General features: G+C 34.1%; 3 protein-coding genes across 4 annotated transcripts; all 3 read left to right on the forward strand.

The window, feature by feature from the left end:
* The first annotated feature begins 182 nt into the window (after window positions 1-182).
* LOC126680054 (nuclear intron maturase 2, mitochondrial) lies at window positions 183-5497 on the forward strand. The gene is made up of 4 exons (XM_050375091.2): window positions 183-2649; window positions 2887-2994; window positions 4000-4097; window positions 5026-5497. Exons 1-2 carry the CDS (start codon window positions 503-505, stop codon window positions 2918-2920), a joined length of 2181 nt encoding a protein of 726 aa, XP_050231048.1. The 5' UTR covers window positions 183-502; the 3' UTR covers window positions 2921-2994; window positions 4000-4097; window positions 5026-5497.
* Window positions 5498-6324: 827 nt separating this feature from the next.
* On the forward strand, window positions 6325-12456 carry LOC126682860 (phosphoacetylglucosamine mutase). 2 transcript variants are annotated; one of them, XM_050378624.2, is made up of 9 exons: window positions 6325-6513; window positions 6596-6858; window positions 7845-7964; window positions 8120-8262; window positions 8363-8611; window positions 10229-10647; window positions 10722-10897; window positions 11068-11164; window positions 12123-12456. In XM_050378624.2, the coding sequence occupies exons 1-9, from the start codon at window positions 6453-6455 to the stop codon at window positions 12278-12280; spliced, it is 1686 nt and encodes a 561-aa protein (XP_050234581.1). In that variant the 5' UTR covers window positions 6325-6452; the 3' UTR covers window positions 12281-12456. The 2 variants fall into 2 exon arrangements, with proteins under 2 accessions (XP_050234581.1, XP_050234582.1); XM_050378625.2 differs by lacking the exon at window positions 6325-6513 and having other exon boundaries at window positions 6626-6858; window positions 7895-7964.
* Window positions 12457-13102: 646 nt separating this feature from the next.
* On the forward strand, window positions 13103-15359 carry LOC126680273 (probable purine permease 11). Its single transcript, XM_050375370.2, has 2 exons — window positions 13103-13900; window positions 14132-15359. The coding sequence occupies exons 1-2, from the start codon at window positions 13864-13866 to the stop codon at window positions 15238-15240; spliced, it is 1146 nt and encodes a 381-aa protein (XP_050231327.1). The 5' UTR covers window positions 13103-13863; the 3' UTR covers window positions 15241-15359.
* Window positions 15360-15814: the final 455 nt, after the last annotated feature.

The raw sequence follows: 15814 nt of genomic DNA on the forward strand, positions 1-15814 counted from the left end.
ATTTAAATATTCATTCGATAAATAGTTACCTAAAATCAAATACAAGATTTATTATTACATTTTAGTATTTATCACCTAAAAAATACAGTAAATGTTTAATTAAAAATTTAAAACCACTATTACTTAGTTTTAGCCACTCTTTTGGCTACGTATTTTTCCCTAAAACATTAAGTTCAATATATGAGTAGTAATCTGTTATTTTACCAGTTAAACCCAAACCAAACTTTCCAAAACCCCTCCTTCAGCCCAAACAAGCCAAGCACAGAGACTCATCGGAACAGTATGCTCGAAACGACGGGCCATCGCCATTTCTAGAGCTCAAGAACGGTTTTTCTTGAACTGGGTTACAGAAATAGGTAACCAGAACGGTTTTTTTGGAACTGGGTTTCACTTATTTACTACCTTATGCTTCCTTATTTAATTTGCAAAGTTGCAAAATTTAAGTGAATTTAGGTATAAAATGCCCTGAAGCAGCTTAGTTTTTTTATTTTCTTAATCTGCAATGCACCGGGGGATTGTTGTTTTTACCCATAGGATTTTCAGAAGTTCCAGTCTTTTAAACCCTAGGAGTAACGGGTTTGTTTCTTTTCGTTTCCTGTCCTATACTCCGATGCACCGGCGTAATCCCGACCCTGATGACCCAGCCACCCTAATGAAGGAAGATGCTGTTTCAGTATGTTCTCAAATGTGGATTGAGAATTTTCGCGAACCCGATAAAACGGCGAGCAATTTGACCTCGTATCTTCGTCGGTTTGAGTTATGGGTATTAGCGTATCAGAAAGTGTGTGCTGATGAGATTGGAGCTTACGTGCCTCGTAGTGCTATAGAAAGGCCGGCCTTGGAGGATTTGTTAGCTCTTAGAAATGCTGTTCTTGATAATAGGTTTAAGTGGGGTGCTAGGTTGCAGTTCCTTATCAAGTCTCCGAGAGATAAGACGGATTATGAGTCGTTGTCGAAGAGAAAGATCAAGGCGATTTTAACCACTACACAACCTGCTCCGTTTCAGGACAAGATTGTTCAAGAGGTGATGTATATGATCTTGGAGCCAATATATGAAGCACGGTTTTCGCAGAAGTCATTTGCTTTTAGGCCTAGTAGAAATGCACATACTGCATTGAGAGTCATTAGGAGGAGTTTTGCTGGATATTTGTGGTATATAAAAGGGGATTTAAGTACGATTTTAGATGGCATGAAGCCTAGTATAGTAATAAGTGCTTTGATGAGAGATGTAAGGGACAAGAAAGTGATTGATTTGGTGAAGGCAGCATTGACTACACCTGTGATCACAACTGCCGTCGAAGTGCCAAAGAAGAGGATTAAGAGGAAGTATTCGAAAAAGAGGGTCTTAGCAGAGGATGAGCCAAAGCCAGATCCGTATTGGCTAGAAACTTTTTTTGGGTTTGCGCCGGAGGAGGCAGAAAAGCTTCCTTCTTGGGGGCATTGTGGAATTCTTAGCCCCCTTTTGGCTAATGTCTGCCTCGATGAATTAGACAAATGGGTTGAAGGTAAGATTCAAGAGTTTTACCATCCTTCTAAAAGTGATGTCATATGGAATAGTCCAGAGGGGGAAGCAGAACAGGGAAATACATCTTGGCCAGAATTTGTGCCAACAAGTGGGCCAGACAAGACCCGGAAAATGGATTATATAAGATACGGGGGTCACATTTTAATTGGCGTTAGAGGACCTAGAGCGGATGCAGCTACATTGAGAAAACAACTGATTGAGTTTGTTGATCAAAAATACTTTCTCAAGCTTGACAATGAGAGCCTCCCTATTGAGCATATAACTAAAGGTATAATGTTTCTTGACCATGTTTTGTGCAGAAGAGTTGTGTATCCAACTCTTCGCTACACCGCCACCGGTGGGAAGATTATCAGTGAAAAGGGCGTCGGCACCCTTTTATCTCTTACGGCAAGCTTGAAACAAAGCATTAAGCAATTTAGGAAGCTGAACTTTCTAAAGGGGGATAGAGATCCAGACCCACAACCTTGCTTTAGAATGTTTCATGCTACTCAATCTCACACCAATGCGCAAATGAATAAGCTTTTGTCAACAATGGTTGAGTGGTATAGATATGCTGATAATCGGAAGAAAATTGTGAACTTCTGTTCATACATTATAAGGGGTTCACTTGCAAAGCTTTATGCTGCAAAATACAAGCTTCGTTCACGTGCAAAGGTGTATAAGATTAGTTCCCGGAATTTGAGTCGCCCACTGAAGGAGAAGAAAGGAGCATCTCCTGAGTACCATAATTTGTTAAGAATGGGGCTTGCAGAGTCGATTGATGGGCTTCAGTATACCAGGATGTCTCTTGTACCTGAAACTGATTACACCCCTTTTCCAGTCAATTGGAGACCTGATCATGAGAAGGCATTGCTTGAATTTATAAGACTGGATGATCCGAAAACCCTGGAGGAGCAACGGAATTGCATCAGGGAGCAGGGTCTGGTTTCACCTCAAGACTACATTGCAATGCTTGTTTGGAACTACAAGAAAAATGCTATTGCAACAGATCATAACACCCTTGTAAACAATGGTGGCGGTAACACAGAAAAAGAACAACAATTTCTACTGAGCACAAACCAGGAGGATAACGATGAGGAAAGTACAGATGAAAAACACAAAGAACGGCTTCATGTGGCACAAATGTAAGAAACATTTTGTACTCTGTGCTTGAAAGGCAAAACTTTTAGAGCGTGGTTCGTGCTGTTTTGTTGTTTCAAAGCAGAACTAATTTCTTCTGCAATTAGCTAAATGGCTACACCCTCTCATGTTAGAGTAACTGCATAATCTTATATATAAATCCTCATTTTATAATCAATCTAAGTTAAGAAGATTCAAACGACAATCTTCTAATCAATTGTGCTTTAAAATGTTAATAACAGGAATTCTTTTGGTGGCACTGTTCTCTCTGTCTAAAGGCATGGACTGTGATCATTTCATGGTTCATTTTGGCACCTGTTGCACATAAATGGGACCTTGGACCCTTACATGTAAGTTGTTTTGACGATCTTTCCTATCTTGTATGAAGTTGCTTTGCAAGTCATGTCTTTTCATATTAAATCTGCATTTCCTTTTAAAATTTAGTAAAAATCATTGAATCTTGTTTTTCTGGCTATTTCTTTGTATTGCCTTCTAACATGTATGAAAGGGATTGAACCGTTGAATAAACAATTTTCAAATGAGAAACAACAACAACTGGGTTTCAGTTAGGCCATCTTCGTTTTGAAATTAAATATCCAGGATCCAATTCATTAATTAAACAAAGGAAAATAAGAAAAAATTAGGTGGGCCATCTTTATTCGCAAGTAGATAGAAGAGTCTGTGCAAGCCAACTATTTAAGGTAAAGATTAAGCCATCAAGCTTGGAAATAGCATGTCTTATCAGTGGATAGAAGGATTTCTCTCTTATAAACCTCTCTTTCAATTTTATTTCATGTCTAACTTCGCTGTTCTTTAATGGAAAAGAAGTTTAGAGGGTATGAAATGGGGAACAATTTAAGAGGCTTCTGCTTTTATGAAGGCTCACGATCCAGAATCCTAGTATGCGAACCGAGACGATTTTCATTTTTTGGGAATTGGGATGAATATATTATATAGTATCACCAAAAAGAACTTGACATGATGAAAAACAATTAGCTGGAGTCTTTTTCTTGTTAGAGAACATCATATCGGAAACAATTTTGTGCTAAATGAAGTCTAAGTGAATCTTTCATGCGGGCACAAGGCGGATGAGAAAATGTGGATTCTAGTATCTTTTAGGAGAGCGGTAGGCCATTCAGCCTTTTCTAAATGGGGCATTTCATGCTTGGAAAGACACATCAAGGGAGAAAATTATAGTCGCAGATAATCATAATTTTGTTTTGATAAAGAAAAGGTTATGGTTGATGGATACCTATGTTGTAAGAACTAAAGATGATCGATAACTTGCTACTCCATTTTGATTTGAGAATGTCAAATTTTCTCGTTTGGTGACTCTTTAATCTACCAATGTTTAGGTCATCTGCCAAAAGTTTGTTACCGCCTGTAAGTGGATTTTTGTGGATGATCACGGGAAATCCCAATCTTGATCTGCCAGCATTCAAGCCAAGATCAGGTTCGTGCCAAGGCAGTTGTGAATCGTGTTTTCTCTTCTATTGTGCTGGACCTTTTTATTATCGTTTATTAGTAAAAGAAGGAAAACTTTAGGTTAAAATCAACGTATCTTTCATGTATTTAAATGATCAAAGGTAACAATTGTTGGTCATGAACTGACAAATGCAATAAGATATTGGTCAAACATATTGCATGGTTTGGTATTATAACTGTAAGTCGAATAGTGACATAGTGTTGGTGCTAGAATTCTTTACAACCATGACTCTTGTGCTTTCACCACAATTAATATTTCAAGGATGGCAATAATAATGTTTTTGTTCTAATTTTCGATGTTTCCTTGTCCTTGGATCAAAATATAGCTGTTTTAAAACTCTCATAATATAACTAAAACCTTGAATTTTATTTGTTTTGAACATAATATATTGGTCTATCTTATTGTTAATTTAGTTTAGAATTTTATGAGCTTTCTTGTAGTAAATTGCTAATGTTGTTCTCATCTTGCTCTACTGTACTCAGATAATTATTTTTTTAATCTTTTATTTTGTTCTCTGTAGATGTGGTTTCTTATCGTTTCTTTTCAGGGAGCACTTTTGAGAATGAACTTTGCTTTATTTTCAACATGTAAATTTCTTTCTGTATCATATTCAATGCAGTAAAGCAACGTATTCATAAAATCAGTAATTAGGGTCTCTTCCCGCGTTCAAAAAAAAAAAAAAACAGCATGTGAAGAAGAAGAGTTTCAAAAGACATTTCAGTTAATGTTAAAAATTATCTTCCAAAATTCGTTTAAAGGGAATAGAGCTTAATTTGTCTTTCACTTTTGGAGTGAAGTTAAGAATTTGATGAGGTGCCCATTGATGTTTTTACTTTGTATTTGTTTAATATAAATAACGTATTCCTTCATTTCGGTATGATTCGATGATTTGCAGTAAAAAAAATGATTGTGTATTTGGCGATTACTTGGATATCGAGGAAATAACTCTACTGCTAATATGATTGATGCCAAGAGTTCGCTGGGAAACTCAAGCTTTTAGGACACAAGTGCATTGCTTGCCATGTTAAGCTTGTTTTTGTATCCTATTGGTAATTGTAGAGCCTTCTTTTGAATGTAAACTACAAAATCGATGGCACCCCTCTTCAATTCGAAAACAAGATTCTTCGCAGAAGTCGTCACGAAGCTGTGGTTACGCTGCTGGTCCTTTCGACTTTTCTGGTTATGGTAACGCTGCTGCTCATTTCCGTCCTGAGATTCATATATGATCTTTCTTTATTTTGATTGTGATGTCTTGTTTAGCTCTGTTTTTATTGATCTTAAACTGCATTCAACAATGTTCTTTGATTTAATGTTTTTGAATGAAATTTCACTGCAGTTGACTGTTGCATTTTCAACTGCAAAATGTACCTTGCCGCTTTTCACCTATCAAGGGGTTTTATTATGCCTCAAGAAAATCGAACCAAATTGATTGACCGAAGTGAATCGACAAATTCAGTTCAGTTTGATATTATATAAAAAGAATTCAGTTTTTGGTTCAATTTAGAAAATAAAAATAATGTAAGTTCAATTTGGTTCACTTTCAACCAAATGCAAATCTCCTGCCAATCATAGTCATAGCCAAAATTAGTTCCACAAAGTGTTGCATCACAAAGAAAAATATCGCCACAGTATATTACTATATTTTTAAGGCCCCATTTCTTATATATAAATTTTTGCGTTTTTTTATCAATTATGATCAAATCTTTTAATTTTTACAATTATGTCCGATTTAAAAGTTAAAGTTAAATTTTATTTTTTAAAACTCAAACCATTCGATTTCTATCAATTGCGAGTTGCGATCAAAAGTTATATTAATTCTTTTTGGGAGTTAGATAATTTTTTAGAATTTGGCCGTAATTGATAAAAGATGCAAAGGTTGGAATTTTAAAAAATAAAACTCAAAATTTTAGTTATAGTTGCAAAAAAAGCTTTCAAATTTGACATATTAAAAGATTTGATCGTAATTGATAAAAAGTGTAAAATGGTTTAGATTTAAAAAATAAGTAGTCCTATTTTTAATTATATAAATTCAAAATAAATTTTGTTTAATAAAACAAATTTTTATGCCAAAAGAAAAATTAAATTATTAATTTAACAATATTTAAATAATTAAAAAAAAGACAAAATTAAATAATTTAATAATCATTTTGAATATTTGTGTAAACCAAACTTTTCCAATTTGTGGGATCTTCCATCCTTCAAACTGAATTAACTGATCTTATTTTTTTATGAATTTATCATCTTCCTGTTAACGGTGAATTGATCTTATTTATTCCATCTTCAACAAACAAACCCTAATTCCAAAATTAGACGAAGAAATCAATGGATGAACCTCAAAAATGTCGAATTCTCAAGTCTTCCTCCGACTACCCACCTCCTCAAGGTCAATTTCAATCATTTCTAATTCTCAATTTCAATCCAATCGACAGAATTTTGATTTAATTTACTTTTTCAAATGAATGCAGGAGTGAAGTTATCATACGGTACATCTGGATTCAGAGAAGATGCATCAATTCTGCAGTCTACAGTGTTTAGGGTTGGAATATTAGCAGCTCTTCGATCTTTAAAAACCCAATCAGTAATTGGGTTAATGATCACTGCATCTCATAATCAAGAGAGTGATAATGGTGTTAAAGTTGCTGACCCATCTGGTGCTATGCTCACTCAACATTGGGAGCCTTTTGCTAATTCTATTGCCAATGCCGCCTCGCCCGAAAACCTTGTTCAGGTAAATTTTATTTTGTGCTATTATTATTATTAGTATTATTAACATATTGTTTAGAAAGTCTAAGAAACTAGAATTTAATTCTATTTAGTGAAATACTAAGTAGCACGGAAACGGGAAACAAAAACGACATGAAACGGACATGGGAAAACGGTATTTTTCTAAAATGTACGCAAAACATAGGGGATACGTGTAAATAATAAAAATATAGGGGTATATTTATAATATTATAAATGGTAAAATGATATATTTTAAATTTTATGTATACATTTATGCCAATTAATAAAATTAATCAAACATAATTGAACCTAATACAAATAAAAAGATAAAATGTATTCTAGATAAAATTTGTGGGTAATTTTAGGTTGTTTCTATAGTTGCCCAATTTTTTTTATTTACCGAAACGTTTCATATGAGTTTCCGGTTTCCGAACGGGACACGCAACTTTGTCGAAGTTTCCGTGCTTCTTAGGTGAAATATTTAGACATGGTTTACTATAAACTAGGATTAATAATAGTATGTAGTTGTGAGTAGGGGTGTGCGTCGATCTATTTGGTAACTGAAACTGGATTTCTTTAATTGAGCCAAAACCGGAAACTGAATCATAACCGAATCGAAAAAATTATTTAATTCGCTCGGTATTTGGTTAAATGAATAACCGCATTTCATTAGAATTGGTTATTATAGAAAATAAATATACATTAATTTGGTGTTAATTTGTAATTATGTACAGATTTAGGGGCAAATTAATATTAATTTCTAAAAATTCAAAAATTTTACACCGAAAAAGAACTGAACCAAACCTATTTAACCAAACCTTGAAAATTATTAACCGTAACCAAACTGAATCAACCGAAAACCAAACCAAATTAAAATTTCAGTTTGGTTTGGTCGATTAATTCGGGTAGTGTTAGACTCTTACCCTTGACTCAAGATTTTCCCTTATTTAATCTGAATTTTGTTATTTTATTCTCTTATTGTCTAAATAGTTGATAGATGACTTTGTAAAGAAGGAAAACATCCCTTTTGATGGATCCAGGTCAGCAGAGGTACTACTTGGAAGAGATACGAGACCTAGTGGTGAATCGCTTCTTCAAGCTGCTAAACAAGTATAACCCTTCCTTTAATTATCAAGGATCAGTCTTCCTGTGTTTTTTCTTACATTTTTTAAATTACTTTTGGATATGTTATGATGTTTGATCTTGTAGCTATTCATTCTTGTCATTCAGAAATAGTTGAGCTTTTGCTTTGTGTTTGACCGAAGGGAATTAATTCAATCATTGGAGCTCTTGCATTTGACATGGGAATTTTGACGACTCCGCAACTACACTGGATGGTTCGTGCTAGAAATAAGGGCATGAAAGCAACTGAAGCTGATTACTTTGAGCAGCTTTCTAGCTCATTCAGGTTAATTTGGGATACATGTAAATTTTTGGGATAGAGGGAGACAATAAAATTTATGTAAGAAATGACTAAATGTTTTCAGTTTTTTCTTATGATTTTATAGGTGCTTGATTGATTTGATTCCTGATGGACACAAAATTAACGAGGCAGATGACAAATTGATTGTTGATGGGGCTAATGGCGTAGGTGGAGAAAAACTTGAAGTTTTGAAGAGGATGTTAAATGTGTCCTATATAGAGGTTTGTAATTCTGGAAAAGATGGAGGGGTCCTCAATGAAGGAGTTGGTGCTGATTTTGTTCAGAAAGAAAAGATAGTTCCACAAGGAGTTGGTTCTGAGAATGCTGGGATAAGGTCAGTCACCTCATGTTCTGATAATGATTTATCCATCAATTATGCAACAAAATTCTTCCATTTAGTTTGAATACTAGTTGAATCATTAACCAGTCAATGTCCAACAACGTTCTTCCATTTTGTCTGCTTTGTTTCTGGCCTGCTTGCAAATTAATTTGTTGAATAGAATGAAACTAATGAAAGTGAAGTGTAAGCAGATAGTAGATTATTAGTTTGCAACTGCAGATACATGGGTAGTTATTTATGACATAAGCATCAATAGCTGGAGAATAAATCATCAACTTATGTTGGAAATGCTTGTGTTAGAATAACTACAATTGATAAAATAAGTGAATAATTAGTATGGTTGTCGGTAAAAAAAAAGAGTTCATTAAGGTATTGGATTTATCTATATCTATATCTATACTATATATAAAAGCACGGATGGGGGGGGGACAGGCAAATTTACCGAATAATCCTTTTCAGTTTAGTATTAAATAAAGGTTTTATAGTCATTACCTAATTAGTTATTTAATTAATCACTATTGTAATTAAAGTCCTAATTAGAATAGGTAGCTAACTTATCTCCAATTTAGTTTTAATATGTAAAAAATAACTAAATTGTCTCCAAATTAGTAGGAATACCTATCTTTTAGTTTGATTGAACTACAAAATTAAAATACTGTATTTGATCAATATATTAATATTTAAATTTCTATCTTATTATTATTTTTAAAGATATTATTAATAAAATTAAATTAATTATGGTTATTATGGTTATTATAAAACCAAAAGAAAAATAAATTCAGTATGGAACAAATTTAATAACCGAATATATTATATTTACTTTTACAAAAATTCTTAACTAATTTAATATTAATTATAAATAAAAAATTGATATAATTATAACAAATTTACTAATATATTCATTGACGTGTTATGTTACGAGTCACGTGCATAGCACGTAATGCGAAACTAGTTAATGAAAAAGAGACTTCTCTTTTCAAACTTTAATTGAATTTATTGATTGATTTATTATTCTAAATTCCTTCTCTTTAAATAGAGAAGAATCCTTTCGTGATTACAATAGGTAATCTAAAAGAGTCCTAATTAGAATACGTATCTAAAAGAATCCTATTCTAATAATAAAACATATACTATTACTAGATAAGAAATAAATTAAACTACTTCCTAAATAAGTCTAAGACTTATACTCCCTCCGTCCCGTTTAAGAAGTCCCATATTCTATTTTGGGATGTCCCATTTAAAAAGTCCCATTACTATTTTTAGAGTATTTTTTCATTGAATACCCCATTGTACCCTTATTTTAGTTATCTTAAAAGAGTTCTATGGAAAATTCCACTATCATTAATAGGGGCAAAACATGAAAAAACATGAAAAGACAAGAATAATTAATGTTTTCTTAATCTGTGTGTAAAGTCAAATGGGACTTCTAAAGTGGGACGGAGGGAGTATTTATTTACTAATTAAATATTTAATTTAAGCTAAGATATAGGAATATATTATGGCAGCTTACAGCTATCATAACAGTTTTAGAACCATAACTTTTTTATTTAAGTATGAAAAAAATTGATTGTAGAAGTGGTGCCAATAGCATGAAAGTTTGTAGTATTTCAGGTGTGCGAGCTTGGATGGAGATGCTGATCGACTTGTTTACTTCACTGTGCTGGAAAGTAATAGCAGCAGGATTGATCTTGTTGATGGGGACAAGATACTATCATTATTTGCTGTCTTCCTGAGGGAGCAATTGAGTGCTCTTAACAAGGAAAAAGATGAAAAACTCGATGACTGTTTTGAAGCTCGTTTTGGTGTTATACAGACAGCTTATGCTAATGGAGCTTCTACGGATTATCTCAAGCAATTAGGCTTAGAAGTTGTCTTTACCCCAACAGGAGTAAAATACTTGCATGAGCAAGCTGCTCGATATGATATTGGGATTTATTTTGAGGCCAATGGCCATGGTACTATCCTATTCTCAGAAAATTTCCTATCTCGGTTAGAGTCAAGATGCAATAAGCTATCTTCAGAATATAAAGGTAATTTCTTGGATGATATTGTACTTATTTAATTAGAAAATTGAAGTTCAAACTAAGTTGTTTCATCGACTCAGGTTCGGAGCAACATAATGCTGCTTTGAGACTATTAGCGGTTAGTAAAGTGATGAACCAAGCTGCCGGAGATGCTTTAAGTGGTTTGCTCTTGGTGGAAGCCATTTTAAGACACAAGGGATGGTCAATACACAAATGGGGTGAACTTTACCATGATCTACCAAGCAGGCAACTTAAGGTCTCTGAAGGAATTTTATCTTCGAATTGTTGGTCGTGTTCATCTCGTAAATTCTTAATTTTTTATATTTACTGCAGACATTTAGTGTTAGTAAAGTAATCAGCAAAGAGCTATAGTGTTTCTTTATATCTTCTATTTGGAAATTGATATTTCAAATGCTTCTTTACCAGGTCAAAGTTTTGGACAGAACTGCTGTTGTTACTGCAAATGCAGAGACTCTGGTTGTGAAACCCCTTGGCATTCAAGAAGCCATTAATGCAGAAATCGGTAATTATCAATTCTTTAGGGGGTGATCTACGGATTTGGACTATTAATTACCAATATTTGCTTATGCAATTTTGTCTGCAAAAGACCAAAAACAAAGTTTTTATTCGTTTAGCTAATTTTCTATACCTGAAACATTGACATTGGTTTGGTTTTCTGCAATCTTCAATTTTGGTTCAAATCCTGAGTTTCTCCTGATTTAATATTTTAACTTAGAGTGTAATGCAGCATTTTAAAAGCGGGAATTACTGGCTTATTAAACAAATTCAATTCATGAAATTAATTTCTTGTTAAGAAAACATGTCAGCTTATTTTTCTTGTTTTATTTGAACTCATTTTTCTTCTTTATATGTAGCTTCTAACTTCCGACTTAAAAGATTATGCATCGTCTGAACTTAAAACTATTGCAAACGTTCTAGATTATTTCTTTTCGATTCGATAAAATCCACACTAGTCATTATCTAACAGAAACACGTCCGAAAAATTAACAAAAAGTAGGATACAATAAAAAACATTTCGTTTTTTTTACACTTATTTTTTTTTTATCGAAGGTAGAATTACACTAAGTTAGATGTTAGTTTTAGTATTCATTTTTTAATCAGCCCACTGGCTGTCCGAGGGGTGGGTCGAACGCACGCCCTCAGAAACATGCAATGTGAGCATTGCCAACTAGGCCAACACTCACTTGCTTTTTACACTTATTCATTTGCTTTATTTGTATTTCTTTTTTGTCATCACTACTGTCCTGCATTTTATAGAACAATGGAGCAAATGTACATATAAGCATGTAAATTCCAGCTGAACAAAATGGATAGCTAATATGAACCTTTTTACGCGTGAGCTATTTCGCTAATGTGCTGTGAATCACCAAACACATTGTTATGGGGTTGTGCATATATTGTGTTTATGTAAGGTTGTGACATAATCAGTTAGCTAACCAAGTATCACTGTTGTTGTTCAGCGAAATACAGTCACGGCCGATGTTTCGTTAGACCATCTGGTACAGAAGATGTTGTACGCGTATATGCAGAGGCATCCACTCAAGAAGCGGCTGATAGCCTCGCTAACGCTGTTGTTAAACTTGTCGACCGGCTCCTAGGATCTGGCAGTACCAGATAGAATTTCTCTTGCATCAACATGATGACTAAATCATTAAAATAGATAAGGTTCTGATTTCACCGACTTGAATTTTCGATTTTATACTGTTAACGGATGTTCATGTTGATGTTTGCGGTGTTTCCAAGGACATATTTAAATACTTTTCCATTATATAGATTTAAAATTTAGATTTGAAATGTTGCTTCAAGAATAAGAGAGGCCAGAAAAATTGGTAACACAAACATCTTGATTACTACTTACTGCTTAGTTTACTTTTTAAAGTTTGGTATCTATCTTAATTTGTTGACTTTAGAGATTATATTGCTGCTAGAACTCTTTTACATTATCTTTTACACACATGCCTACAATTTGTTGGCTGTAATTAGGGTGCAACCGAGTCGAGTCGACACACTGCCAAGCTCGAGCTCGGCTCGACTCTAAAATCTGAAGCTCGATACTCTGCTTGAACTCGATCGAGTTTCATTTTAGAAGTTCGAGCTTGAAGTCGATAGAATAATTGAGACTCGAGCTGAACTCAATTATCTATATAAATATTTAAAATATAAATTTTAATATAAAAATAAAGGTATTATTGTAAATATATATAAATATAAAGGGTAAAAACGTAAATTAACTAAAGCTTGATTAGGCTCCCGAGCTCATCCAGTCAAGTATTTTGGAGCTCGAACTCGACTTGGTAATTAACTCGAGTCGAACTCGAGCTTGACTCGATATGAGTCGAGTCAATTCGTGTTAATCCCCAGTAGCTTGCGAGTTGGCTCGACTAGGTTACACCTCTGACTGTAATGTTGGCATGCTACCTATTAAAATCCTAATTAACCACTATTTTTAAACTACATTGCTCAAGAATTGAAACCATGGCAAAAAGCTACTTTGCTGTCAAGGTATGCATTTGGTTAGAACTGAACTAAACCGAATCAAAATTTTAATTTATTTCAAAACCAAACTAATATGGTGTTTTTTTTAGAGAAAACTCAGGAGAAAGTCTCAGATGATGCTCACCTTAGTTTCTCTATTTTAAGCTCCTCATATGACCTCTGCTTTTGGATTTATGCAAAAATGGCCGTCATAGAATTAGAAATGAAGAGAAAATACTTGTCATGCACACAAATAAGTCATGCATAGGCATAGCCACTGTCCTTATGCAGAAACTTGGCAATCCGCATGTACTTGAACATTTATTTGAACCCGAAACTTGGCTGTCCGCATGTTCTTTTCTCGACACCAAATCATATTTCTCTTCACATCCCAAAATACAAAGGGTATGGTTCGGTTTTTGCACACCCCTACTCGATAGCGGCAGCCAAGTTGGACTGTATAGCAATATCATTTGAGTCGTAATCATGATAATGATAGCTGAGAACAGAGGAAACTTAATTTTCTTTTGCTTCCTAGATCAAGTGGTTTGAGTAGCCTACAAAGTTAGACTGGTCAAATCTTGCTGAGTTTCCAGCACAATTAACAGCTATTTTTAGTCTAATTATTTAGAAAGAAACCTCATCTCATAGCTTCAGCACAGGAAAATATATAAATGTTAAACTTTCTTTTAAGTTAATTAGTTTTCTTTTCCAGATCGAGGCTTCATGGATGGTCCTCGTGAGCTGCAACCAGAAATCACAGGTTAGTTTGTAACTTGTGTTATTTTTAACATATAGAAATGTGTCTGAAACGAGTGATCGACGTTAAAGTTCATTCTATTTTCCTATTCCAATGCTATTGATAGGCATATTTGAATCTTTTTCTGCTTCAATTTAAACAAACGGCTACAATTGAAACTGAACATTGCAAAATGGGCTAAAAGCGACGATTTTGAAAAATATATATAATGTATTTTTTGTGTTGGATTTTCAGCTTCTGTGGAGGAAGCCTCAAAAAATGAAGTCTCTGTTAATCAACATCGCAGGCTGCTTCCTAAACTTGTAAATTATAACCGGTGGTTACGCATTGCTTTCTATACAATCTTCCTTCTCTCAGGCCAATCTGCTGCAACTCTTTTGGGAAGATTATATTATGACAAAGGTGGTAATAGCAAATGGATGGCAACATTTGTTCAATCTGCTGGCTTCCCTTTACTTCTTCCCCTCCTTTTCTTTTTCTCATCTCCCACTAAATCCCCAAACTTCACCTCTAAAACTAAGCCAAAACTATCCACCCTTTTGCTTCTTTACCTCGGGTTTGGCCTACTTTTAACCGGCGACAACTTGATGTACTCGTACGGACTCCTATACCTTCCGGTCTCGACTTATTCGCTTCTATGCGCAACTCAGCTGGCCTTTAACGCGCTCTTCTCCTTCTTCATCAATTCGCAGAAGTTCACCATTTTGATATTCAATTCAATATTTCTACTGACTGTTTCCGCCTCCCTTCTCGCAGTTAACGCAGACTCCGAAAATTCTTCGGGGATCTCTAAAGCGAAATACGCAGTTGGATTTCTGTGCACAGTCGGCGCATCTGCAGCGTACTCTCTATACCTTTCGTTACTGCAGCTAGCTTTCGAGAAGGTGATAAAGAGCGAAACATTCTCTGCTGTTCTTGATATGCAAATATATCCGTCATTCGTTGCAACTTGTGGCTGTGTCGTAGGCATCTTCGCTAGCGGAGAATGGAAATCCTTTGAAACCGAGATGAAAGGATACGAAAAAGGTAGCGTTTCGTATCTGATGACTCTCATTTGGACTGCTATTAGTTGGCAAATTTGCTCCATTGGTTTGTTGGGGTTGATTTTTGAAGTATCCTCTCTTTTTTCCAATGTGATTAGTACATTGGCCTTGCCAATTGTTCCCATTCTTGCTGTGATATTTTTTCATGATAAGATGGATGGAGTGAAGGTTATAGCCATGCTGATGGCTGTGTGGGGCTTTTTTTCATATGGTTATCAGCATTATATTGATGATGTTAAATCTAAGTCAAGTCATAATTCTGCTAATGAGGCTGCTTCTGGTCAAGTAGAAATTTGTTGATTTAATTATTAGTTTGTAACTATATATGTAAGGGAGTGTAGGACTTGAGATTGATTGATATGGTAATAAGAAAGAGGGATGGTATATAATACAATGTTTTTATACTATTTTTTTTATAATTCATGTGATATTATTTTATTGTTAAAATGATTTTTTTTATAGGGAAAACAAATTTATCTACCTAATGTTTTTGCTAAATGTATCACGATTTTTAAATCTTGTCAGTTTGATTCATCATCTTTTAATTTTTTTGCCAAATATATCAACGATTCATTTGAAGCTGACATAACATGATGTTGTTTAAGCCACATAGGATAAATTTGTACATATAGATAAATAACATTGCGCCACATCAGTTCAAAACGAGTCATGGGTATATTTGACAAAAATTGAAAAAAATAATGAATTAAACTAGCAAGATTTAAAGATCGTCGTATACTTGACAAAACACTGAAGTTATGGGGGATAAATTCATTTTGCCTTTTTGATATCAAGAGTTTTGATCATTTTTCAAATAGATTCTTAAATTATGATCAGTCAGTTTTGCAAATATTATGGCTTATGTACTAAACTC

This window comes from Mercurialis annua, linkage group LG5 (assembly GCF_937616625.2).
Source record: "Mercurialis annua linkage group LG5, ddMerAnnu1.2, whole genome shotgun sequence".
Taxonomy (NCBI): domain Eukaryota; kingdom Viridiplantae; phylum Streptophyta; class Magnoliopsida; order Malpighiales; family Euphorbiaceae; genus Mercurialis; species Mercurialis annua.